General features: G+C 41.6%; 1 protein-coding gene and 1 long non-coding RNA gene across 2 annotated transcripts in view; one reads left to right on the forward strand and one right to left on the reverse strand.

The window, feature by feature from the left end:
• The window catches only part of TMEM163 (transmembrane protein 163), a 176232-nt gene extending 156839 nt beyond the window's left edge, over positions 1-19393 (reverse strand). The window contains exons 1-2 of the mRNA XM_075933280.2: positions 18944-19393; positions 12915-13034 (exon numbers count right to left, since the gene is read on the reverse strand). Coding sequence (XP_075789395.1) covers positions 12915-13034; positions 18944-19103 — 280 coding nt within the window. The 5' untranslated portion in view covers positions 19104-19393. The remainder of the gene's footprint in view (positions 1-12914; positions 13035-18943) is intronic.
• Positions 19394-19724: 331 nt separating this feature from the next.
• Positions 19725-26997, forward strand: LOC142830155 (uncharacterized). The gene is made up of 3 exons (XR_012905136.2): positions 19725-19860; positions 26372-26453; positions 26861-26997. It is a non-coding gene; the product is annotated as an uncharacterized LOC142830155 (long non-coding RNA).
• Positions 26998-27507: the final 510 nt, after the last annotated feature.

Below are 27507 nucleotides of genomic sequence, written 5' to 3' on the forward strand. Positions count from 1 at the left end.
TCAAATGCTTAGAAGCTTATGCTGGGTACCATTACCCCAGAATTAAAAGTTAGTACTTTTGTCTATGTTATTTCAACGATCTTACATTTATGTATTCCATTTAAACCTGATGAGTTCCATATGCCTGATAACTATTTAGTAACTGCATAGTCTATATATCCACACAGATTACTTCACCACCCCCAAGAAACATGCCTACTCTTAGGGTGGAGTGCAGCAGTTCACAGTATAAGAATGAATGTGTAATGATGAATAATTTAATTCAACTGAAATTATCAAGGGTGAATTTATTCAGATGGATTATAGCTTGCCCAATTGTACTCTGCCACAAAGCCTCTACTATCATGCCTACTCTTCCAAAAGGTGTCATAATATCTAATTACTACAAATGGCCAGGGCATTGGTTTTATTAGATTTTATAAAGAAATAGCACCACCAGGAGCAGTAGTGACCTTGGTGTAGGCAAAAGTGGGACCACACATGCAGACCAACAACCAGCATTTTTACCACTATGTCCTCTCGATCAGCTGAGCCACATACCATTTTAAAGAGGCACAATATTTTTCCCCAAATACTTCCTTGGTAGCAAAATTCCTCTGCTATTCAGATGTACCCCGATACAGATTAAACAGGTTTTTTTTGTAAGTGAAATACTGTGTAGGGTGAATATTAAAGTCTATTTGGCCAGAATGTCAACTGAAAGAGAAAGTTAATTCAGCACTGCAACTGATGTCAAATGATGTAATAAATGTTCTCGACAGTCACCGGTATGCAAAACAGTTATTATATTATTACATTCAAATCCGGTAACAGGCTTTGCTTCGGTAGGGCTCATAAGTTCAGCTAAATCAATTAATATTTTTAAGATTCTAGCATATTTTCAGGAAAATAAATCTAAAAGATGCCCAGGATTTTCATTTCCATCATTTTAACTGCACTTTTGAAGTTTCACTTTTAATTACATAGCAAACTTATAACCTCACATACAATCAATACACCATGAATAAAACATTACTTTTCAATTAATATTAAACTTTTACTTTCTTTCCTTATTCCTGACATGTCTTTTGTTCAAGACACAGAAAATTACAAGTTCATCTCTCAAAGTAAACAGAAGTTATAACTTTATGGGAGAGAACAACAAAATGTATAAGGAAATCAAGTGGCATATCACGAATGCATAATAAAATCTACTTCAAATGATAGCTAGCCCTGACATAGTAGAGTTATTAACTTGTATTGTTGATAACATCTTAATTGTTTGATTTTTATTCCATATTTCTTACAAAATTGGATTAAACTATTCCTCTAACGCAGGTCTGGTTTGTTAGTTTTTGGATATTGTAAGGCAGTAGCAGAATTGCCAACTGTCAAATCACACAAATCCAAATACCCCTGCCTCACCCCTTCCCTAAAGCCCCACCCTACTCACTCCATCTCCCCTCTTACCCAGGGCGGGCCCAAGCCCTTTTGGCACTCCAGACCCGGGCGCATGCGCGGCACCCCCCCCCCCCCCGTGTGCACGGGCCCACCACCAGGGTGCACAGCGCATGCGCTGCCCAGCCTGGCCACTGCTGCTGGCGCGCATGCCGGACCATGCAGGGCCCCACAACCGTGGGGGGAAGGGAGCTGCTGGCTGGTGCTGCAAGTGCAGCGCCGGGCGCGCAGCGCCTGATGGCAGCTGTAAGGGACACCACGCACCCCTTACAGCTGCAATCAGGTGCCCCCCATCGGTTGGCGCCCCGGGCAGTTGCAGGGCTCACCCATGCCTCAGTCCGGCCCTGCTCTCCCCTACCCTCATTCACATCCACCGATCTGAGGCACAGAATTGGGGTGCAAGAAGGGATGCAAGCTCTGGGATGCAGCAAAAGGGTTTTGAGTGGGGTATGCACCAGGCTGAACTTATAGCAGGAGCTTGAAGAGCAGGAGGGAGTGCATAGTCCAGGATGTGGAAGGGGACTTGGGGCTGAGACAGAGTTGAGGTGCGGGACAGAGTTTGGGATGCGGGCTCCAGGAGGGGATGAGAGGTGCAGGCTCTGGAAAGGGACGTAGGACCCAGGCAGGGGCTTGGGGTGTGGGAGGTAGTGAAGGATGCAAACTCCAGCCTGACAGCACTTACCTTGGGTGGCTTCCAATTGTACAGCAAGACCAAGGCAGGCTCCCTGCCTGCCCTTGCCCCATGCAACTCTTAGATGCAGCCAGCACATTCCTATGGCCCTGGGAGGGCACTCAGGGGGTTCCACACACCAGCCCTGTCTGCAGGCACCAACCCCACAGCTCCCATTCACCACAGTTCCTGGCCCATGGGAACTTCTGAGTCAGCACTTGGGGTTGGGACAGCATCCAGAGACCCCCTGCCCATCCAGGGCCTTCAGGGACATTCCAGCTGCTTCCAGAAGCATGGAGCCAGGGCAGGAAGGGAGGCTACTTAGCCTTGCAAAACTCTTAGTGGCCTTAAAAAAATACCCTCCCATTTTGGCTTCAGTAGCCTCCTAGAAATAAAGTCCAATTCCAGAAGACTCCCAGCAAAACAGGGAGGGTTGGCAACCCTAGTGAGTAGTTTTGCATTTGTCTTTGAAGAAAAGTAATTTCAAATGCCTTGGTATCTACTATATATTTTAGAAACTTTGTCTATGTATCTGTCCACCCATCTGTGAGTAATTTTGTTCAAGACTCCTCCTACACTTAGGAGCTAGAACCACCAAATTTGGTAAACACCTGCCTCTTATCATAAACTAAAGCAAGGTAAGGATTTAAGTATGCCAGGACAATGGGATGCACCTGGAATTTGATTGTTTCTCAGAAAATGGGAAGTCTAGTAGTAGGGACAGTTATTCTGTAGAATGACCACAGGGGGCAGCAAGGGGCCAGAGATGGGGACCAGGACAGCTATAACCCCATTGGACCAGCAGTGGTAAAGAAAGGAATAGCTATCTACTATATATTTCAGATAGTTTGTCCATTTCTGTGTGTGTCTGTCCTTGAAGAGGGAGACATGAACTCCTCTCCTGTCTGCTCACTGCTTCTCACCTGGCCCCAAGCTGCTGTGATGAAAGAGGGCTGGGATTATCCTCTCTCCCTGGGGCAGCCTGCATACTGAATCCCTCATCCCCAACCCCACCCTAGAACAATTATTTAAATAAGGAAAAACAAAACTTATTTGAGTTGAGGACCCAAGTAAATCTAGTTTTAAATGAGGAGAAGAATCCCCTCTGCAGTGGGTATAATGCTTATGAAAATTCCTAAACATACGTATGTAGAATTTTAGTCAAAATGCGTATTCTGTTCTCCAATAGCATAGTTTAACAGATATGAAAATATACATTATTGCACAGATGAAAGAATTTACATCAGCCCAATTACTGAATTAGTTAATTTTCGATCATTACTGTATAAGACTCCAACCCTGTACATGAACAAGCTTGGTTGTACCCTTTAGCCCATACAGGATCTCATTTTCTTCATTGAGGCTCCACTATGGAGACCTAAATAAATGTTATTAATTAAATGACTATAGTCTGCTGGCATTAGGGGCACAGGGGATGCTGCCATACTCCCTGGCTTGAAGGGGTGTCCATCATATACAGGATTCATAGTTCAATGGCTCTCAGAACCCCACTATACAAGCTGTTCCAGCACCCCGTCTGCTAGCACTTTACAGACATAAATGGCAATCTCTGACCCAAAGAGCTTACTATCTATCTAAATAGATAAGATAGACAAGGGGTGGAAAAAGATATTATTCAGTACAATGCTTCCAGAATAATAGTCCCTTCCAGTCCTATGATTCTATGCTCCAGGACTTTCTCTAGTTACCTGTGAGCTTCCAAATACATTTTAAGAATCAGTTTTAACCTAAACATTCAAATGGACAGGGACCAATTATCTGAGCTTCATTCCTTATGATATCCTATTGCAGTTGTGACTAGAAAAGGTAGATGTTAGATCTCTCTCAATACTGGACATCCATTCTAACTGCAAAATCTCTTGGGACAAATTCTTGTCATCAGTAGCGTTTTATGGGTTGTAATCAGCAACTGTCTGAGCTGCGGGGGAAAAACATCAGGGAACTATTTAAAGAGCTGGCAGGGACCCGGGTTGTGACAGGACAGTACAGGCAGTCCCCAGGTTACGTACAAGATAGGGACTGTAGGTTTTTTCTTAAGTTGAATTTGTATGTAAGTCGAAACTGCTGAGAAAAGCCACTCCGCGTCTCCCTGGTCTGCTGGGGGAGGGCGCTAGCTTCGCGTCTCCCTGGTCTGCTGGGGGGAAGCAGCTAGTGCGGGGTTGCCTCACCCCATTTGTAAGTAGGGATCCGATGTAAGTCGGATCCATGTAACCCGGGGACTGCCTGTACTAGTAAAAAATTTAAGTTCCATTCACTGCTGGTTGTAATATATTGCAGAATATGGTTCAAAGCGTGACTGACATCCCATTTTCTCTATAAAGACAAGGGTACCTTATGCTTTCAAGGCTGGCATTTGAATGTGAAATGTATTTATTTTAATAAGTTCTTGCCACAACCATAAACTTGAAACTTAAATTTGTGTTTTCATTTTAAGAACATAAAATCACATGCATTGAGATGTGGTTTTTTTAGATTTCACAGACTAGATTACTGAATAACCCAATACTGAATCAACTTCAAGAAGGTTGTCTGGTGTGTTACACAAACAGAATTTCTATTAATAATAAAATTAATAATTTCTCATATTTCTATTTAGCTCCTATTATTGCTGAGCCTGCAATTGTATACATTTTTCTTCTTCCACTAAAGTCATATCAAGTTTTGTATGCATAAAGGCAGCAGGCTTTTACTGGCCTTTCATTTTATTTTTACATAAGGGAAACCATATTTTGCTGTAATTAAACAAAGCCTCATTATATTGTAAGGTGCTGAACATGTAATCAGTTTGTCTTCTAAACCCTTTATATAAATATGCTGTGGGCCAAATTAAGTTCACAATTACACCACTGCAACCACACTGAGGCCAGCAGGGTAGCACAGGTATTATCGGCAGCAGAATTTGGCCCATGGAGTTTAACTTAGCTATTTCATTGACACTTTTGTGAGACTATAACCCTGTGCCAGCTGTTTTATCATAGCTGTAATTAAACATTCCTTGCAATATTTCAAATCAGATGCTTACACACTCATGTGGGATTTCTGTTCTCCTTTTAATTTTTACATTGTTGGGGATGGGGTGGAGCAGGAATCGTGCATATTAATGTCAGTACGTGTCAGATGGCTCACTGCCAGTGAAAATCCTAGCCCTTAAAAAACAGGAAAGACCGAGTGATTTTGGTACAGAATCTGGGAAAGAAAATATGAAGGCCAAGATATTCAACAGTCACTAATGAATGGTGCCCATGCTGAGACATCCAAAAGGGCCTGCTTTTCAGAAAATGATGAGTACCCATCTCTGAAAATAAGTCTCCTTTAAAAGACTTTTCTGTTGGGCACCCAAAAACTGAGGAATCAACAATCACTAGTCACTTTTAGAAAATGTTAACCTACATTTATTTTTATTGTTACAATTAATTTCCATTGTTGCTGCCTACAATGTAGATGGCACTATGCAAACAAAGAAAAACACGACTCTCACCAGGTTCAATGTTTTAAAATGTCTCTTTTTGACGTGTCAACTAAAAGCGTATAACTGGAAAAGGGACATGAATTCCCTTTTAATAAAAAATCCCTTAATAAAATTCCCTTAATAAAAAATCTACTAAATCAATTGTCGTGTAGTTTGCCTTTAAATGGTAAATAGTGAAAAGTGACATCAATGCATCAGTGTGAATACTTAGAGCCTGATTCTTTCATTTACAACACTAAATTAGGAGTAACTCCATTTTACTCAGTTCAGTTACAATGGAATAAATATAACATGAGAGAATCAGGTGCACATTTCCTGTCATTAGACAGAAATGAAATTTATCACTTGCTTTCCAATCATTCTGACCCACAGTTTGGATTTGAATCCAGACCTCCCAGAGTTCACAGGCATTGGCGTCTGAAGCTTTGGAACAAATCATTAGAGAGACAAAGGCTGGATTGATGTGAAGTTCGACTCAGCACTGAACTATCCCAAAATTTGAGTTAGTTCAGACCTCTCTCAAATCTAAATGTGAAAGTTCATATTGTATATGCCTTTTTCACTATTTAACGTAGAAACTCAGAATGGGTTTGATGTACAGGCAGGCCCAGGTTACATACAAGATAGGGACTGTAGGTTTGTACTTACGTCGAATTTGTACTTAAGTTAGAACTGGCGTCCAGATTCAGCCGCTGCTGAAACTGACCAGTGACTGACTACAGGAAGCACGAGGCCGAGTTTCTGCCTGGGACAGAGCAGCTGGGGCGCTGCCGGGTAGGTCTCCGCAGCGCCACACCTCAGCACTGCGGGGACCAACCCGGCAGCACCCCAGATGTCCCCAAGTCAGCTGCTGCTGAAACTGATCAGTGGCTGATTCCAGGAAGCCCGGAGCAGAGCAACTCTGCCTCGGGCTTCCTGTAGTCAGCGGCTGGTCAGTTTCAGCAGCGGCTGACTTGGGGACGCCTGGGGCAGAGCAGCTGGGGTGCTGCTGGGTTGGCCCAGTAGCGCCACTCCAGGCGTCCTGATTCAGCTGCTGCTGAAACTGATCAGCAGCGGCTGAATCAGGACTCCTGGGGCAGAGCAGCTGGGGTGCTGCCGGGTTGGTCCAGTAGCACCGAGGAGCGGCGCTGCGGGACCAACCGGCAGCGCCCCAGCTGCTCTACCACAGACAGACCGAGAAAAGCCTGCTCTGCTGGGGGGGGGGGGCACACTAGCTGCACGCCCCCTCCCCCCCAGCAGACCATGGTGACGCGGGCGGCTGGACAGAGATGCGCCGCGGTCCTACCCTGGTCCTCCGCGTCTCCCTGGGCTGCAGACCAGGGAGACGCAGAGCAAAGCCACGGAGGACCCGGGCGGCGGGAGCGCCCAGATGCGCCGTGGTCCCGCATGGGTCCTCCGCGGCTTTGCTCCGCATCTCCCTGGTCTGCTGCCCTCCCCCCCCCCCCAGCAGACCAGAGAGACGCGGAGCAGCTTTTCTCGCCCCGGAGGACGAGGGCGGCGGGACCTCGGCGCATATGGGCAGTCCTGCCGCCTGCATCCTCCGGGGAAAGAAAAGCCCCGTTCGTAAGTGCGGATCCGACATAAGTCGGATCCGTGTAACTCGGGGACTGCCTGTAGTAGCATATGCATGTTAGTCTCTTTCATGCTTACTTACTGCAACTAATCTATTAAATCCGATAATATCAACACCCTAGTCCAATAATAATCCTGCAAATTAAAGACTTACCTCTGTGAGGGTCATATATGAAAAGAACTTCATAAATAGAATTTGACTTCTCAGAATAATAGCACATTTCACAAACTGGATTGATTGATTACCGGAGAAGGACCTCAGAGGATGTGTTATCAGATATACTTTATTTTATAGCTGTGTCTACAACATCAAATCCCTAAATCCTTATTCAATCCTTGTCTGCAACGGAACTTCAATTTCAGAATTTTGACCATGCATTACATTTATGTATTAATATTTCTGCTCTGTTTATTATAACAGTCTTGGCTAATCTAATCAGGAAGACAAATTAACAGTCTTTACATTCTTTGAATCACAAGACTAGATTAGACAAATGCACGCCTCCTAAAATGAGAGTTTTGTTTTCTGGCTTTGATGATATTCTAAGAGCTCTTGAGCTGCTTGGAAGGAATTAACCTATTACTGCAAAAGTCTATACTGTGCATTATTACTGCAAAAATCTATATTGTGTACTATTAGTGATATTTTAATAGCACAGAAGTAAAAAGGGGAAAAGCTAGCATTTTCCATTACACAAACAGTATTTCCTGTCCCTACATTCAAGATGGCTTAATGTGCTTCTACAATGGGACAATTACCATAGTGAATAATATTAACTAAGTAACATCAAGAATGAAATTGACCCAAGATGGCCAAGTTGCAGTTGCTGTTATGAAATAACTTGGACTTCCATGTTGTTTGTGCAGTCAAAACTCAGCAGTAAGTAATAAACATGATGTTAATGCAATGCAATTTTCCTGTTATTTAAAAGGCAAGAAACAGTTATGGATCAAATATTTTTTTAAATAGAGATTCTATAAATATTTGGAAAAAATTAACCTCATTTTACTTATTTACTTGTATTGTGCCCAGGATCATTTCAGATAATAGATTACAAAAATTAAAGCCAACTCTTGACAAAAAAAAAAAAAGCCCAACTCTTATCTCAATTAAAATAAAGAGAAAGGCAGAGTGAACATATTCATCTGACATTGTTTGGTCTTCAGTGGAAGCAAGCAGATCCCCCCAAAAAATACAAGTGCCACAACAAGAATAAATAGTCTTGATATAGTCTGGCCTCCAAACAATTAAGGGCTTTGTAGATTTGCACCTTAAAGGCACTCAAAAAATCATTTATAGCTCTACTCTTAGAACCAACTATTTCAACTGCACCCAGAAGCCAACTGGAATACTATAGGCTGCTCAGAGGCAGGAATCCACATTCTGAAGAAGCTGAACAGTCTTCAAGATTAGAATGTTTTTGCACCTTACAGCAATTGAACTACTCTTTGAGCTGAAGAAAAAACAGCTTCTATTGCCATTCTTATTTTTCAACAGTGTAGGGCCTTGTTTACACTTACCAGGAGAGCAACACTCCAGAGATTGATCAACCTCCTTTAAGAATACTACTATATTAAAACTTGTGCAAATTCTGCAGGAACAGCAAGTTTATCCCATTAGATGGGAATGTCTCTCAGTGAACATTCCAGCTGGTTAAGGAGATGCAAAATTAGTTCTGAATGCAGTTCTAGGAAATCTGGGATGCAAGGACAGTGACTGCATTGCAGCATCAAAAGATAGAGATTGTAAAACAAAAATTGGGAATTATTTCAGTTGCAAACCATGCTGAGTGAGAAGGGAACAAGCCTCAACTTCCACCACCCTCTCTCCAAACACACACCTCCCATAATTTTGATTACCCTTACAATGTCTCTATTTTACAGATGCAGGTTTCATGCAGTCTCACCACTACTCCCCACACAAGGTTCTGTAATGTGCTATAGCAGCGGTGCAGTAAGAAAGTACAGGCCTCCCTGAGGGGAAAAATATTATGAAGACTGAAAGAAGGAAGAGAGAGACACGTACAGGGAGAACCTAATGACAAATTGGAAGGCAGCAGTAGGAAGGCAGGCAATGAAGTCTGACAACTATCAAACATCTAGCAAAGCAGGTTCTCACCAAAGTAACATACAGCGGAAAGATTATTCCTCACTCAAACTGAAGATCAGATCTGTATAGACAACACTTTGCCTTTACAAATAAATAGTAAAAATAGTTGTAATGAGTCGTGATAGAATAGGCAGGAAGAAATAGCAGGTGTTTCTAAGGATTGTCTGAGTCAGATGGCCTAAATTGACAGACAGCAACCTTTTAATCACCTGCCATGCCTCCTAATTCAGGAATATTGGATAAAGGAACAAATTGACAACTGGAAAAAAAATATATAAAAGAAAAAGAGCAGATAATGAATGATATAACACGGGAGACTTTAATGAGATGGTCAACTGTGACACTGCAATCAGAATTAAAAAATTCTAAATTACCGTATGGACCAATCACTCACGGAACAAATGACAAAGGACAAAATGCACTTAATAGTAGGTATATAAAAAGCTCTAGTAATATATTTGTTACAAGTTAATTATATGACAATAGATCACTTAAATATGTAAAGAGATTTAATATTGATGTTTATGGGCATAGGTGGGCATAAATTCTGCTTTCCCTATACATGTCAATAATCCCAATAAATTCAAATGAAGGGCAAGAAGGTGATCCTTAATTAACAATGCATTACAGAAAAAGTGATCCATTGTTCACTCATTGTGGGGTAGCCAACTTCACTATGAAGTTGAATGACGTATTCATTTGGTATAGTCCATACAAATTGGGCCATTACCATTTTAAGTATTTTCCTGAGATCACGTGTGTGCTGAATATTTACCATAGCTTCTTGTACTGACTTTAAAAAAAAAAATCTCTTCTATGTAAGAGCATTAAAAAAACCACACTGGTCAGACTATTTAGTCCAATATCCTATCTTCCAACAGAGGCAAATGCCAGGTGCCCCAGAGGGAATGAAGAGACTAAGTAATCATCAAGTGATACATCCTGTTGCCCATTTCCAGTCCTGACATGTACACGCCCAGAGACAATTGCTCAGTGACTATGTGAAATGAATGCTCCAAAAAGCTTACTCTCTAAGATGCCCCAATCCTGCAAACATTTACTCATCTGCTTTGCACACAGAGACGTGAAACAGGTCGTAATTTGCAGGATCAGGGCCTAGTTGATGCATCGTTAAATATTTTCCAAAGTAAACAAAGGAGATGACTACAGGCTGAAACTCTCTAATCTGGCACTCTCTGATCTGGCAATAGCTGTGGTCCGGCATGATTTTAGTTGGCAACATCCATGAAAAGTGGACATCCAGCTAAGTTTCCCACAGTCCCTTAAAGTTTGTTTATAACCACCAGTCCTGTCTCTCAGTGTTCTGTGCTGTTATTAACACTGGTTTATCCCTAAATGTCTTCTAACATCATAGTAAGCAGTGGAAGAGTTAGTAATACTGCTAGACCCATGGTACCCAACATGCTAGCCACTAACTACATGTGGCTATTTGGTTGGTTGAGTGTGGCTAGATCGCTATAGTAGTTACTGCTTCAGAATTGGTTGGACACCAAGGTGCTAGTTAATATTGACCTCTTGTGGTCCAATATATGCTCTGGATCAGCACTGGTCAGGTCTCGAGGGTGCATGACTAGAAAATTCAACCTATAAACAGGTGATTAGATGAGAATTCATAATAAAACTAAACCAAAGTTTACCATCTAGGTCATTACCTCATCTCCCTACCTGTACTGGTTTTCATCCAACCGATGTGTCCTGACAACTAAAGTTGTTCCTTAGCTGGTATAAATAGGCGTAGCTCAGTGGATCTATGCTTATTTATACCAGCTAAAGAATTGGCTTATCAATTGTAAGTTATATCTGCTTTATCACTTGCCCATACAGTAGCATAATGAGGCCCTGACACTTATTTGGAGTTCCTAGGTGATACCATAATCATCATCCCAAACCATTGTCCTACATCTCATAGACCTTAGTTGTATTTGCATTATTTTCTCTGGCATCTTGTTTGTCTTCTACAGTGTCCCCACCATCATAGCCACACATAGTTTTCACCTTCTATTCCACCATAATACAAAGAACAACCAACCACCACTAGGAAGGATTTTCATATAATCTAATTATTCAGACTAAAAGTCATAGTATTTCACAGAAAATGGATATTTATAGTCAACTCATTTTGTACTTATGAATATCTTGAAATTTTGATAAATAAAAGCTGTTTTCAGTAGGACAAAATTTCAGTATTCCCTAAAAATTAAAATTTAATCTCTGAAAAAATGACTCAAATAATTCCATTAGCTATACTACAAATAAATCAAAATAACTATAATTCCTATTTCTAACTGACTACCATTCATTTATATAGATCACACCTGGTCTATGGTCTTTATAAAACTATCCTAACAAAACTCTTTGAAACAGACAATAATAATCTTCTTACAGTGCCAGTCTGAAAAAGTCATTACTAAATTTTCATGAAGGAGAACAAAATGTAAACTCAGCTGTCCTACTTTCTTACAAATGCCTATGTTCTATAATGCATTAGATGCTGCTTTTAAATGTTCCTTTTTTTAAGTCAAACTGTTGTGCTTGTTTTTCATATATATAGCTTCAAGTAATATATGCTGAGTTTTTCAGGGACCATTTGGTCAGATTCTAATAATCCCTCTTGGGAGTTGACACCAGCTCCCAGCAGCAGATCCAACATTGCAGATTGGAATAATAAAACACATGCTGCTGCTGCTCCCAGAAAATAGAACTCTGTCTTTTCCAAAATGAAGGATGACATTCTGAGGATCTCAGAAGCCTCTTGTCTCCTAGCTAGAAGCATTTGGAGCTTTTCCTTTTTAATGAGCAGTAAACATTATGGGCTCTAAAAACAAACTTATTTTTCATTCACTGAAAAATTTAGGTCCCAGGATGTGTCCTGTTTATCCATCAAATTAAATAAAGAACATTGTGTTATTAGGAAAAGAATCTGATAGTAAATGTGTTATTTTAAAAACCAGAAAACAAGTGCTGCTTAGGGCATTTAAATAAAGACTTTCACTCATCACAAAATTAAAAAATAAAAGAAACCTATAACCCTGTTTTTCACATGATCAGAATGTTGAATTTTTTTTCCTCCATATGAAAATGATTACCAGATAGAAGTCATTAAATTTGCCTGAAGGAAAATAGTCTTATTAAACAGATTGGGAATTCACTCCCCAAAATTAGCTTTGTGTTAGGGTATTTGTCAGCCTACGAGAAATTATACATTTCCCCCACCACATTTCCTCTTCTGTCTTCAGAGCATGCCAAATATAAGCCTTAGGTAGGTCTAGACTTCTCATGTCTGACCTCCTTGGTTAAAAGCAATCCACTGTATAATGATTTTTTAATTCTAGTCTGAAAAATGAACAGGTTTCCACATGCACAAATGCTAACAGGAATCAAAATATCCTATTTCTTGTTCCGACCTTCAACAGCCCTCTCCTCTAAAGAAAAAAGAGAGGAAAAGAAAAAGCTGTTTTACTAATTTATAAGCATCACGCAGACCCAAGTGGTCTACAAAGGAATCACGGCACCAATAATTCAGATATAAAAGCACAAAGCATCCTGTAGAATTCTGAGAAATTCTGGTAGCCAAGAAAATGGCTTAAAGAGTTTAAAATATTTCCAGTACTCACTGAATGCAGCCACTGCAAGAGCCAGCGTGACCACGATGGAGACCCATGAAACCCACAACGCCTTCTTTCTGTAGCTCTGAGCTTCATGAGGTTTTAGCCTTGTACTGCTTTCTAGTAAACCTGATAAAGGCAATACACAAAGAGGCATGAAAATTACATTACTCCTTTTAAAAAAACATATCTGTGTCAATTCAGTACCTAATAGATAATATAGATAAAGCTATATATGGCACATTATGATCCAAATTCTACTCACCTCACTGACTTCATACAAACAAAGCTAATAGGAATGCTTCAGAGAGCAAGGAGAACAAGTTTTGGCTTTAATGTTTCCATGTGAATAAAAGCCCCACCAGCATGGCCACAGCTGGCCAGGGTCAGCTCCTGGAGCTCAAGGAGCAGGATTAATAATTCTTCTGTAGACCATCAGGTTAGCATGAACACTGGGACCCTGCCTCCACCCTTATAGAATTCTAGCAGGCTGGCTCCTGCCCTAGTGTCTACACAGAAATTTTTCAGCAGCAGAAGTGAGCCAGCTATCCTGCGGCAGCCACCGATTTTTTTTATCCCCATGTAGACACTGCTTACTTGAAGGACTTGAACCTGCACCTATTTAGGTAAATGATAAAACTTTAATTGACTTCACTGGTTCAAGGTTTGTCCAGTTAGTTCCAGAAGAGAGCTATAAGAACATAGGGAAAAACTTGTTTTGAGTGTCAAGTTCACCAGACTCACACACCTGAGAAGGTAACTTGCCAATCTATTAAAAACATAGCAATTGACTGGAGTATCAAAGCAGGAGCAGATGTATTTTGGCATCACACCACTTAAAGATGAAAAAGACCTATTAGACCTGAAGAAAAGTTCTTGGTACCTAAAACTGGTCTGTCTCAGACAGAAATTGGTCCAATAAAAGATACTTCTTTACCCACCTTATATCTCTATTAGAGCATAACATATATCTTCCTGCAAGGACATACAATCCCCACAGAATCATAGAACACTAGAACAGGAATGGACATTGAGAGGTCATCAAGTCCAGTCCCCTGCCCTCATGGCAGGGCCAAGCACCATCTAGATCATCCCTGAGAGATGTCTGTCTAACCTGCTCTTAAATAGCTCCGATGATGGAGATTCCACAATCTCCCTAGGCAATTTATTCCAGTGTTTAATCACCCTGAGAGTTAGGAAGTTTTTTCCTAATGTCCAAACTAAGCCTCCCTTGCTGCAATTTAAGCCTATTGCTTCTTGTCCTATCGTCAGAGGTTAAAGAGAAACATTTTTCTCCCTCCTCTTTGTAACACCCTTTTAGGTACTTGAAAGCTGCTATCATGTCCGCTCTCAGTCTTCTCTTTTCCAAACTAAGCAAACCACTTCTTTCAGTCTTCCCTCTTAAGTCATGTTTTCTAGACCTTTAATCATTTTTATTGCTCTTCTTTAGATGCTCTCCAATTTTCCCATAAAGGGCCATCAGACAGAAATTTAGGACCTGGTCCTGCTCTTACTAAAATCAGTGCTAAAGTCTCATTTTGTTTAGTGAGTGCATGATTGAGGCCTAGGCCATAACCAATTTCTATAACGATTTTGTCTTTCACCATGCTTTCCAACTGTGGAACTCTTCTTGTCAACTCCTACCTAATAACTCAATTTAAATATTAGAAAAATAGTGGTAGTCTTCTGCTCCCTCTCACCCCTGCTTTAAAACATTCTCTCCTGTTTTCTTTTACCCCCTAATTAAAAAATAAATAAATGAATATCATAAATATATTCCCTTTTACCAGAAACTGTAAAATCTGATCCAAATCTATTTAACCCACAATATTTCATTTAGCAAATATAAAAGCCAGCCAGTCTTCTCCAATGTTTCTTCCAAGATGTCTCTCACTTTTTCAAAAAACACATGGTGTTTGAAAAGGGAAGCTACTGTATGGCTCTGAATTTGTAAAGCTACTGTATTATAGATGAGTGGCAGCATAAATGGTTTGAGAACAGAGCTGGGCATTAGGTACTCATAGTTCTAATCCTAGTTCTATCACTAACTCACTGTGTGCACTTGGGAAAATCATTTAACCTCACTCCCTCAGTTTCCCCATTGGTAAACAGGAATACTATTTGCCTAGGATACCTCACAAGGGTGTTGTAAGAATTACTTAATCTTTGTACTGTGTTCTCACACATAATTATTAAATTCTTGAGGGCATGCAACTCTATTTTCAAGAAAAGCTGAACACTATCAGGTAAGAGAAGAATTTGGTGCTAGAATACAGATCCTATTTCTTATGTTTTTTAATTTAAATTGCATTTATTTTCAACACACATTTAATGCTTTTCAAATTACCAGACTAGTAGTCCTCAAGGCTTTGATTCCTCTACATACTCACAGAGAGGTCTGGAATGGGTAGCAACAATGCAAGCTTCCCACTTAGTGTTCATAGGACCATTACAAGTGGTTCAGAGGGTAATTCCTCCTCCATATCTATTCAGCACTCTCTGCTGCCACTATCAACAAAGGTGCACAATTTAAATGGTAGCTTTTGTAGGGCTAACACCTAAGAACAGGTCTTAAAAAAAAAGGTAAGATTTCATTGTTTTAATTGTATAATCACAGAGAACATCTCTCCTTGTTTTTTGGTTTGGTTTTGATTTTTGGCTCGAAGCCGAAACAAACATAAAACAGAATGATACATCTATTCCTGCTTGTTTCTTTCTTTAAATACATCATCCAATTCCAGGTAACAGACAGCTGCAGCCATGAAGACCAAGGCATACAATAGATGTTTATGAATCATACAGAATCTTAGCTAAATAAAAGGAAATAAATGTTCACAGCTAGCCCCTTTTATCGCTAATTGTAATTCAAGTGCCAAGAGAGCTCCCCACTGCATAAGATTCAGCTTCTTAATTTCATAAAAATCAAAGCACCCCTGCTATGAGAGCTACACTGTAATGTGTTTGTTAAAAATGGTTGTCATATTCCTGGTTAGCAGGATGTAACTTTTTTTCCTCCTTCCTAAAATAATTCACCTACTTTTATTTATTTATATTTTTCCCCACAAGAAGCACCATCTCATTTTAATGAGTCCTAAGGGATTGAATACAAATACACACACACTTTCACGCTGCTACCAAACACATAGCATGAACATCCTTTTACAAAAAAAAATAACTTATTAATTTACATATAGTAAACGAATTCATGAAGAGGAGCTTTGGATCTTTTCACTGCATGTTACAAAACAATGTTTAATTTTAACTGGTCATAGCACATGTTAGACTATCTTTAAATATGACCTGCATTGCTACAAGCTTGCATCTATGGAAAAAGATTTCTCCACCCTGAAACTGCGGCGCTGAATAATTTTGCTGCAAACAATAACTTGATTTAACATCTAAAATTCCCACATGTAAAGAGGATGCATTTGTTAAATGCACTAAATTTGGTACATTTTATATTATGTTTAACTCCCTGAATATACCTACAGTACAAAAAATAATATGGTTTATTACATTAAATAATAATTCCAAAACACAACATGTTTTTGAAGCGATACCACATGCTGATTTAACAGAAGCTTGAGGTTTTTATTTTTTTTAAAATTTGACTAAAATAGCATTTTAAAACGTCACAGTTGAATTTCTATGTTGTTGGGGTTTTTAACTGAAAAAACAAATCTATTGTATTTGGCAATGTTGTATCAAGGGCTTGATCCAAAGCCCGTTGGAGTCTATGGAAAGATTTGTTGCCTAAGGAAAGCCCTTAAAGAACTATTCCCCACCCTCCAAATACTTCAGTGACCTCTTTTGACTTAACAACACGCAAAGGGATCCTGAGAAGTACTTGAAAAATTATTGAAGCCAACTACATGAGAGATTCATACCTATAGGACTCTGTCTATGTTGATGATTGATTGGAAAGAGCCACTATAAAAAGTGTAGTCTAAAACACAAGCTTTCAGCAATATTATAAACAAACTGCAAAAATCATACTGAAAATTTTCCTAGAATTACTGAGAACCATCTGGGGATGGAGGGTTATTGCCTGGGCCTGAGGAGTAACTGGCAAATGGTCCTGAGGTGTGATGGTGAGGAAAAGAAGAGACAGTGAGTCAGCCTACTGGCCAATTTCCCTTTTAACCCTACTACTGACCAGTTTAGCTGTGATGTCTCTTCTCAAAATCTCCCTTGATTTTAAAAGGTGCCAGCTCTGACCACTTTATCACAAACGTCATGTCAGAAGGTGGAGGTTGCAGATTTTAAGTTTCTCTAGATCTCCAAATTCCAGCCACACTTTTGAATTTTGACCTTAGTCAAAATGGCTGACATTTCCCATGACTTCCAGTGGAACAGAAGCTACAAGCTGCCCTCTGTCAAGATGTCTACCATTCTAGCAGTAGTAGTTATTATATATTTGTACTATTGTAGCAAATAGGACTTCCAGTCATGGATTAACCTTTGACCATGAAAGCAAGGCAGCCCCTGATAAAGATAGGCACCGATTCCCATATTTTCCCCAATATATGAATGAACCTCAAGGAAAAAGAATATGCTCTTATACTCTGCAATTAGCCATCTGCAAAGGAACTAAAGAAAAAATGGAATATGGGGAGCTGGAGGAAGACGGAGGAGATGCAGGGAAATATGGGGTGCAGACAGTAGAATAGGACAGTAAAAGAGAGGAAGACATAGGGGAAAGGTGGGGGGCAATAGACTGGGAGCATAGGGAGTGAATATAAATGGAGCACTAGTTGGGGCATGAAGGGAGACAGGACAGTAATGAAGGAGGAGAGCAGAGAAATAAAATGGAAGCTTCTCACAACCTGGGAATCAGCAAGGATAAGTGGCATGCAGAGAAGAAGGAGGACTGCATTTGTGCATTTGAGGGGAGAAAGCCAACTGATGGTTTTTGAACAGCTTATGTTGGCAATGGGATTTAGATGTTTAGGAGCACTATAGATTTAAGCCCTGCCTCATGGCCCACAGAGCCAAACAGCTCCACAAACCAAAGCCCTTTGGTGGAGAGGCTCCCCTGAATCACTGATGGCCTCTTGACAGCTGCTGCTCCAAGAGCAAACAGTAGCCTTTCTACTGTTTCCCCATCAGCAAACAGTAGGTTAGCAGACACCCCAGTAGTGATGGTTTCTCCTCCGAGCTCCTTCATTGGTTCCCCTCCTCTCCCATTCATCTAGTCTGCAGCCTCTGGAACACCTTATCTTTGACTGCCCACCCCTATCCCTGTTTGTATCCTTGGGGTTTCTCCCATCTTTTCCCATTCCACTCTGATAGAAAGCAGTTAGACTGGCTGTATACCTGAGCATCTCCATGAACTACCTAGGCTGTCTGCCTCATTTGGCAAAGAAGGGCTGTTTTGAAGCTATGACGGCCTGGGCATGGGCATAGGCATAGACACAGCAGTGTGTACAGGATGGAACTAAGGAAGCTTCTGAGGGCAGGATTTGGGGGGAGTTATTGGAGAGACGAGGAGACTGCAGCTATTAAGCGAGTTGTATTTGATAAGTAGGAGACAGGTGCAGGGTATACAGGGTCTGTACTACAAGGGCTACAGGGGTTATGAAGGCAAAAGAGTTGCAGGTGTGTTGGGGGGCGGGGATTATTGAGGACCTTAAATGACTTGGTACGTGTGATGAGCGATTCCGGGTGGGTGCTGGAGGAGCAATTATAATAATGGGGTGTCCGAGTGAACGCTAGGCGGCTACAGAAGGAGGATGGTGAAGGAACAAATGCTAGAGGGGCTGCAGAGAGGGGGCAACGTTAGGGGGGAAATAGCGGGGAGCCGGAGCAGGGACTGAAAAGGGGGCGATGGACACAGCAGAGGGGCCGGCAGAAGAAAGTTGGATTTGAGGAAGGCTGCAGAGGGGGATTTCGGACGGGAGAAATGGTTGTGGGGCTGCCGGTGAAGGGCGATTTAGAAGAGGGGAGCCGGGTGGGATTTAAAGGGGTGAGAGTTGGGGGAGGTTAGGGAGGCTGTGGGGATGGGGAGAGGAGGCACAGGGCGTAGGGACCGGGCTCACCTCTGTCTTCCAGCCCTTCGCTGAACTGTCCGCTTTCCCCGATCCGCAGCTGCTCCTCCTGCTGCTCCAGAGAGGGGTACGGCGGGGTGGCCCCGGGGGGCTGCACGATGGTGGGGTGCGGGGGGCTGGCCGGGTCGCCCCCGGCTGCGGCCGGCTCCATGGCTCGCGGAGTGGGAGAAGGCGGCCGGAGAGCGTGGCAGGGCAGCGAGGAGTGAGCGGAGCATCCAGCGCGGGGCTGGGGGGGGGAGGAAGGGGGCTGGGCTCAGAGCATCAGGGAGCTGGGGGCCGACAGCAAACAAACTCCCCAGCGGCTCCTTCTGCCTCTCCCGGCCGGCGGCTCATCACCAGCGCCCCGCAGCCTAGGGCAGGTGGGACACCGCGGCCGCCGCCCGGCTCCTGAGCTGGGGGGAGCCCTGCAATCAACCCACCGCCCCAAGCAGCTGGGGGAGGGCTGCAATTAGAGGCCCCGCCCAGCCCTGAGAGGAGCAGAAGGGAGCTGCAGTGGTGACACCCCCCCCCCCACCGGCGAGGGGCGGTGTAATTAGATCCCCCGCTCGCCCCCCAGGTCCCAGGGGAGGGGCTGCACCGGGAGGGGACGGTGTTGGAATTTCAGCCCGTGCCCTGCCACTGGCGACCGGGACTGCACCGCCCTGGACAGCGCCAGGCAGCGATTTCTGGGGTGGCGCTGGAGGGGGAGAAGGTGGTGGGGGTGAAATCTCTGCCCATCCCCGGCAGAGACACATAAGTCTGTTTGTAGCGCCAGGCAGGCCTGCGGGGGGGCAAGAGGCTTCCCTGCCTCAACCCCCAGTTCAGGGCAGGTGCTGCGCACCTGGAGGCGAAGCTGACACGGGACTTTGCTTCGCTGCTCTGGGTTCCGCGTCGCTGCGGTGTTTTGGTGGAGAGCTGCCATGGTTTAGGTGAGTGTATCAGCAGGACTTCACAGGAACTGTTGCTGTCCAAGGAAGCAATAATCTGTCCAACCAGCCTTCCAAATTTCCTGTGCCCTGCCTTTCCTCACCCCACACTCCTCTCTCCCACAGCCCCTCATACCCTGCCGCCCACCCATCCGCACAGGCTTCATCTGCCTTTTAGCCCCGAGGAGTTTCCTTACCACGTGCTTCAGAACAGTTATTCAATTACGGGCAGAAGGGGAGAAGCTAACGCTTAGCACTCCTTACATTTTCAAAGCCCATCACACATTAACTAACCTTTATGGCACACTGGTGAAGAAAGGAAGTGTTACGGTCCCATTGTACAGCTAGGGAAAGCGAGGCACAACACGGTTAGTGCCCACGTTTTTAGAAATCTCCACTTACTTAAAAATGAGCTACCCCAAAGCATCTGGGAGATGGCTGGGGCAGGAACGCAAATCAAATCACCCATTCATTCATTCTGCTACCCACAATTCATTTGTGTGTGGGGTGGGGGTTTGGTTTTGTTTTTTGTTTTTTTTAAGTTTTGCCCTAAAAGTCTTCCCTAAACGTGGGGGGAAAGTCAGACGAGAATATGAGCACAGGCTTCAGGACCAGTGTTAATCTGTTTATCTGACATGTCCAAGGCCTCAGAACACAAAATATGCTGACTGTTCCCCAGGCATTTCAGGGGAAACAAACATTTTTCCAAAACCCAATAACTTGGTCAGATAGCTATTCTGTTTTACCTTTCTGGTTGTTAGCAATGACTAAATAGGGATTTGTATCTAAACAGTATTTTCCTTCATCAGCACTGACAATAATCAAATGGGATGAATATAGAAAGACAAGTGAGGTTTAAATAAGAGTTTGCATAAACATATAAAGGTTATATTTTAATCTGCCAGAATCTAAGGGAGATGCTTCATGCTTGCTGGAGTTAGCACTTGCATTAGAAAAAGAAGTTCTCTAATGGTTTAATAGGACCTGTTGGGGAATGTTTCCTGAAATCTGAATATCCAAATGGCCTAAATCTATATTATATCTCTTAATCCTGGATGTTAATCCTCAAGATATATTCCACTGTACTTTAAAACATAATTAAATAGGAAAACATTACGGGTTGTAATGCAAGCTTTCTAAAACTTTCATAAAAGCCTGTGAAAAGGCTATTACTTAGCTGAGTTACTTAACTGGTGCTTTTGCAGTATTGTGGGGTAGAGGGCTGTATAAGAGGGCTGTTGAGGGAGGACTTGACATTCTTGTTTGTCCAACCATGTTGTTCCCTTGCTCCTGCATCCCTTCACCTTAATCTCCTTCATCTTTACTCCTTTGCAGTGTTTGTGATCCCAGTGCTGTTGGGGCCATTGTAAGATCTGTATTAATATGCATGACCACAAAGCCATATGTATGTTTTTCTTATCAATGGATATTTAATAGTAACTTTTTAATTATTTGGATTAAAACATATTCTTATAAATATACAATAACCTGCAAGATTTTTCTAAACAAATTCAAACAACTCCAGACAATGAAAGATTATTTTAGAGGCTATGTATGCATACTTCTCAACCTTGAAAAGTGAGAATGTGAGATACAAACCATTGACACACGACATGACAAAATGTAGAACTCCTAAATTTTGCAACAACACACCATAAGAAATAGATCATAAAGTTTGTCTTTCATTAAAATCTATTAAGGTTTCTCAGTTCTGTAATTTGCTGGTGGTGAGCAGCAGAAGACTGAGGGAGACACCCTACCCAGACTGTTTAGTCCTTTGCCAAAGTGGAGCGAGGACCCCAACATGGGTTTCTTGTGGGTCCTCGGGGGAGGGGATTTGGGGAAGAAATGGTGGTCCTGGCTCAGCTGCCCCCAATTCAGTTCATGCCCCTTCATGTCAAATAATGGTCAGCAGTACAATTTCTGTAGTTCCTCCTACTCTCCGCCTGTCCCCCAATTTCCCCCAAGACAATTATTACAGGACCACCTCCCTAAATCCCTAGTACAATTGATGTAGGATGTCCCCATCTGCTTGGCTCCAGCACCACTGTTCCTTTTCCATTGGCAGCTCTGGGCCTCTACTCATCTCTTCTTGCTCAAGGAGCACTGACCTGCAAAGAGAACTGTGCAGCTGACTGAGACAGGCATGTGATCGTGTTTGGCTATGAAATGATAGGTCAGCAGGCTGAGCAGACACCATTTTTGCAAGGAATGGAACAGAGATTGCTAGATGGGATTTTTTTATTCTTTCCTCTACTGTAGTCTATAGGATGGTTTAGGTTAAGCAATATGTAGAAGTTAGATTCTGGGTCTAAGTTAGCCTAAGTGGAGAGGAGTATGGAATAGGGAAGTTGCTAGTTTGAGACATCTAAGGTACATTAGAGATAGTGTGATATGGGAAACTAAGTAATGTATATCAGAAGCAGGAAGCCAGCTAAACAACCAGTGGGGCTCTTGAACAACTGAGATGCTAAAGGAGCTCTCAAAGATGACTCAAAGATATGGAGAAGCTAAATGTGTTCTTTGCTTCAGTCTTCACAGCTGAGGACGTTAGGGAGATTCCCAAACTTGAGCCATTCTTTTTAGCGGGCAAATCTGAGGAATTGTCCCAGCTTGAGGTGTCATTAGAGGAGGTTTTGTTACCATTAAGTTTATCACTTTGTTCCAAGTCACCAGTTCCAGATGGCATTCACCCAAGAGTTCTAAAAGAACTCAAATGTGAAATTGCTGAACTATTAACTCTGGTTTGTAACCTATCCTTTAAATCAGCTTCCGTACCTAATAACTGGGAAATAGTTAATGTGATGCCAATACTTTAAAAAAGCTCTAGAGATGACTCTGGCAATTACAGACTGGTAAGTCTGTCAGTACTGGATAAATTAGTTGAAACTATAGTAAAGAATAAAATTGTCAGATACATAGATGAACATAATTTGTTGGGGAAAAGTCAACATGGCTTCTGCAAAGGGAAATCATGCCTTACTAATCTATTAGGCTATGTCTACACTCACGTCTTCTTGCATGAGTAATATGCAAATGAGGCTAAGCGTTGAATATTGCCGAGCCTCATTTGCATAACTAATGAGCCACCATTTTTGCGGAAGAGGTTCTTGTGCAAGACGGAGCTGTCTACGCTGCCCTTCTTGCACAAGAAAAACCTTCTTGCGCAATGCCGTTACACCTATTTCTTGAGAGGAAGAACGGCATTGCACGAGAGGGTTTTTCTTGCGCAAGAAGGGGCAGTGTAGACGCTCCTTCTTGCACAAGAGCCTATTCTGAAAAAAATGGTGGCTCATTAGTTATGCAAATAAGCCTTGGCAATATTCAATGCTTAGCCTCATTTGCATATTACTCACGCAAGAAGACACGAGTGTAGACATAGCCTTAGAGTTCTTTGAGGGGATCAACAAACAGGTGGACAAGGGGGATCCGGTGAATATAATGTACTTAGATTTTCAGAAAGACGTGGACAAGATCCTCACCAAAGGCACCAAAGTAAGTTGTCATGGGATAAGAGGGAAGGTCCTTTCATGGACTGATAGCTGGTTAAAAGACAGGAAAGAAAGGGTAGGAATTAACAGTAAGTTTTCAGAATGGAGAGAGGTAACTTGTGATTTTCCCCAAGGGACTGTCCTGGGACCAATCCTATTCCAGCTACAGGCAATCCCTGACACGTGACCACCTGAGCTCCGACCTCCCGCACTTACAGCTATTTTTGTAAGTGTGGAAGGGACCGAAGACCCCCGCATGGCGCCTATCATAAACAAGTGTTCGAGTTATGATGCCCCCGACTTGTGATACTTCACCGGGAACCAATCATGTCGCATATTGGGGGCCACCTGTATTTATAAATGATATGGGGAAAGGGGTAACAGTGTGTTGGCAAAATTTGCAGACAATACTAAACTGCTCAAGATAGTTAAAACCAACGCAGACTGTGAAGAGCTTCAAAAAGATCTCACCAAATTAAGTGATTAGGCAACAAAATGGCACATGACATGTAAGGTTGATAAATATAAAGTAATGCACATTGGGAAAAAATAATCCCAACTATATATACAATATGATGGGAACGAATTTAGCTACAACTACTCGAGAGAGAGATCTTGGAGTCATTGTGGATAGTTCTCTGCAAACATCCACTCAATGTGCAGCAGCAGTCAAAAAATCAAACAGAATGTTAGGAATCATTAAAAAAGAGATAGAGAATAAGACAGAGAATATCTTATTGCCTGTATATAAAACCATGTTATGCCCATATCTTGAATATTTCATACAGATATGGTCACCTCATCTCAAAAAAGTTATATTGGCATTGGAAAAGGTTTAGAAAAGGGCAACAAAAATGATTAGGGGTTTTGAACAGGTCCCCTATTAAGAGAGATTAAAAAGACTTGGACTTTTCAGCTTGGAAAAGAGGAGACTAAAGGGGCATATGCTAGAGGGCTATAAAATCATGACTGGTGTGGAAAAAGTAAATAAGGAAAAGTTATTTACTGGTTCCCATGATATAAGAACTAGGAGTCACCAAATGAAATTAATAGTAGGTTTAAAACAAAAAAAAATGAAGTTTTTCTTCAAGCAGCACACAGTCAACCTGTGGAACTCCTTGCCAGAGGATGTTGTGAAGACTAGTACGTAAACAGGGTTCAAAAAAGAGCTAGATAAATTCATGGATTTGATTTCTATGAGACCCCAAGTGCAGGAAGTGCAACTTCTTCAGCAAAGGGGAAAGGATTAACAATCAAGGATAGACTTTTTTTTCCTACTAGCTGTATTGTTTATAGGGCTTGTGTCTTGGCACTCAAAGATTCTTGATATTTCCCCCAATCTTTCCTGGCCGTGAAGCTGGAGAATCCAAAAACAATCACAATAAATATACCAGATAGCCTTTGGGATGATTTCTCTGTGATTGCTGAGGGAGATTCAGGCACCTGTGATTAGAATGCAGAATGCTGCTTAATAAAACCTTTGCTCACATCTGTCTTGTCTATCATCTTAATGCTATTTTGGTGTCCACACTAAACTGATCCCAAATAGTGCAAGGTCACTATGGGTACATCTACACAGCAGGATTATTTAAAAATAACTGATATTATTACAAATAATACAGTGATCATCTACACTACAAGCCTTTATTTTGAAATAATGTCAAGCTGGAGGACTTCTTACTCCAACTCATGATAACCCTCATTTCACAAGGGCTGTGTCTAGACTGGCCAGGGGCTTTTCTGGAAAAAATCAGCGGCTTTTCCGGAAAAACTTGCCAGCTGTCTATACTGTCCACTTGAATTTCCGCAAAAGCACTGATTTTCTACTGTAAGAAATCAGTGCTTCTTGTGGAAATACTATTCTGCTCCCATTCAGGCAAAAGTCCCTTTTGCGCAAAGCTTTTGCACAAAAGGGCCAGTGGAGATAGCTCAGATTTGGCGATCGGGGCTTCTTTGCGGAAAAGCGCGTCTAGATTGGCACGGATGCTTTTCCGCAAAAAGTGCTTTGGCGGAAAAGCGTCCGTGCCAATCTAGATGCTCTGTTCCGAAAATGCTTTAAACGGAAAACTTTTCCGTTAAAAGCATTTCCAGAAAATCATGCCAATCTAGACGTAGCCAAGGAGTAAAGAAGTCAAAGGAAGAGTGTTCTTCCTTCGACTTCCTGCTGTGTAGACCGCGCCAAAAGCCAAATTAAGCAATTTTTACTTAAACTACGCAATTGATATCACTGAAGTTGTGTAGCTCAGTTCATAGAATCATAGAACTGGAAGAGATCTCAGAAAGTCATCAACTCCCCCTGCTCTAGGCAGGACCGATTCCAACTAAATCAACCTTGCCATGTAAATGTACCCTTAGGTGACTGAACAGTAGCTGAAGACAAATTCTCTTTTTTTATTTGATTGGATAGTTTGCTGTCTGTGTGGGTCCAGGTTTTATGGGGTTCTTTTTGTAGTGCTTCTTTCTTTTTTTATATATTCACCCCTCGAAAAGAATAGGATTCCTTTGGATTTCAACTCTTTTTTACTTGGGACCCAGTCCAACTCCCACTAAAGTCAATGAGAAGATTCTTACTAATTTTGGTGGAAGTTAGATCAGGCCCATCATTCCTATTCCTCCTAGGAAAGTGAATAATCTTTTGGCTGGAGAGGGTTTATATCTCTGAGTTACAATTGCTTTATTTCAGTTAGTGTGTGTTCCCAACACACTATTAGGAACTATATGATGACAAATAGTACCAGATACAAAAGGAGAAGAGTCTAAACACTTGAGTGTTCCTAGCCTTTAATATAAATGGTTACATGCAGAATCAAGGATGGGAATAGCAAAACATGTGCTAGTTCTTCAGCCTGATAATGGTCACTCTAAAAGTACAGAATGTTTATTATTCTACTTCATTCTAAAGGAAGTTGAACCTATATCCATCGTAACTGTAAATAAGTTGCAGAGTACCATCATGCTTTTTCAGAGTTAAAGAATTGCCTTTAGTCTAGATTTATAGCAAACCTGTTTCTTTTTAACCCAAGTGATTGAATACCTGTGCAAGAATTAGCAGAGCACACGCCTGCATTCATCAACTCCAAGAGCGAAGTTTGGCTTTTTACTGGGGTAAGCTAATAAATGCTCTACATTGCTCAATATCCTGAGTGCAGCATGAGACCATACTTAGGAAAAGTTCAGAGCACTCTTGTACATTCCCGCACTGACAAAGTGGATGGACTGGTTCAGCAGTAACAATTTAATTGTGTTTTAAGATGTAGCAGTAAAGACAATACCCTTATCGTTCAGCCATGTCTGTGTGCAAGGCCATGTCTCATGCATCTCCTAAATTAAGAAAAACTGTTTCTTTCTGGGGACCATGCTTCTTATTTCTCAAAGGCATTGTTTTTGCTATATCAGAAATGCTAGTACAAGCACTTTATTTCTTTGCTCCTTTCAAGTGGTTCTAGCCTGACATTCAAAGGAGAGTGTTCCCTTGTTATTTACATCAATATGTCTCTGTCATTGGTCTACAGGAGCAAATAATGGAAGTCTATTCAATCTTGGAAGATATGTCTGAAGCAAAAACTAACTATCAGTTCAGTTCCCAATGGACAGGAAGGCAAGCATCTTATGCAAAACTCCACCACAAGGGGCATAAATTGGTACCCCTGTTAACATGCTCAGCAAACATTCAAAGGATTGAATAGGCCATGGAAATGGATTTATCCTATTACCCCTGGAAGTAGTCCCGTTGGGACGAGCGTGAGGAAGTTTGCACTGTTGCTGCTTATGTTGTTCCTGTTTTGTGGATAAGTAAAAGAGACTGAGGTTGAGATTTTCAAAACTGTCATCTTCTATTAAATTAATTGAAGAAATGTGTCTAAATTCCTTCATTTAGTTCAGTCTCCCAGGCCTATCACTCTAGCATTTTTCATCAGTTTAATTTTTAAAATAAATTTCACCAAATTTAAAAATTAAATGAAGTTAAAAGAATATTACAACACAGCTATTAATTCCAGAAGCTGCAAAATAAATTCTTTAAATTACCCATTAAAATTTCTCTGTATCTAGATTAAATTATTTGTTTCCTCTTGTATTGGTGTTGGCTGAAATATAATTAAGTCTAAATATTCTACTTCTTTTGCATTTTTTAATCTTTACAAGTAAATACAAACCAGGG

Source organism: Pelodiscus sinensis, chromosome 7 (assembly GCF_052426305.1).
Source record: "Pelodiscus sinensis isolate ZL-2025 chromosome 7, ASM5242630v1, whole genome shotgun sequence".
In the NCBI taxonomy this organism is placed as follows: domain Eukaryota; kingdom Metazoa; phylum Chordata; order Testudines; family Trionychidae; genus Pelodiscus; species Pelodiscus sinensis.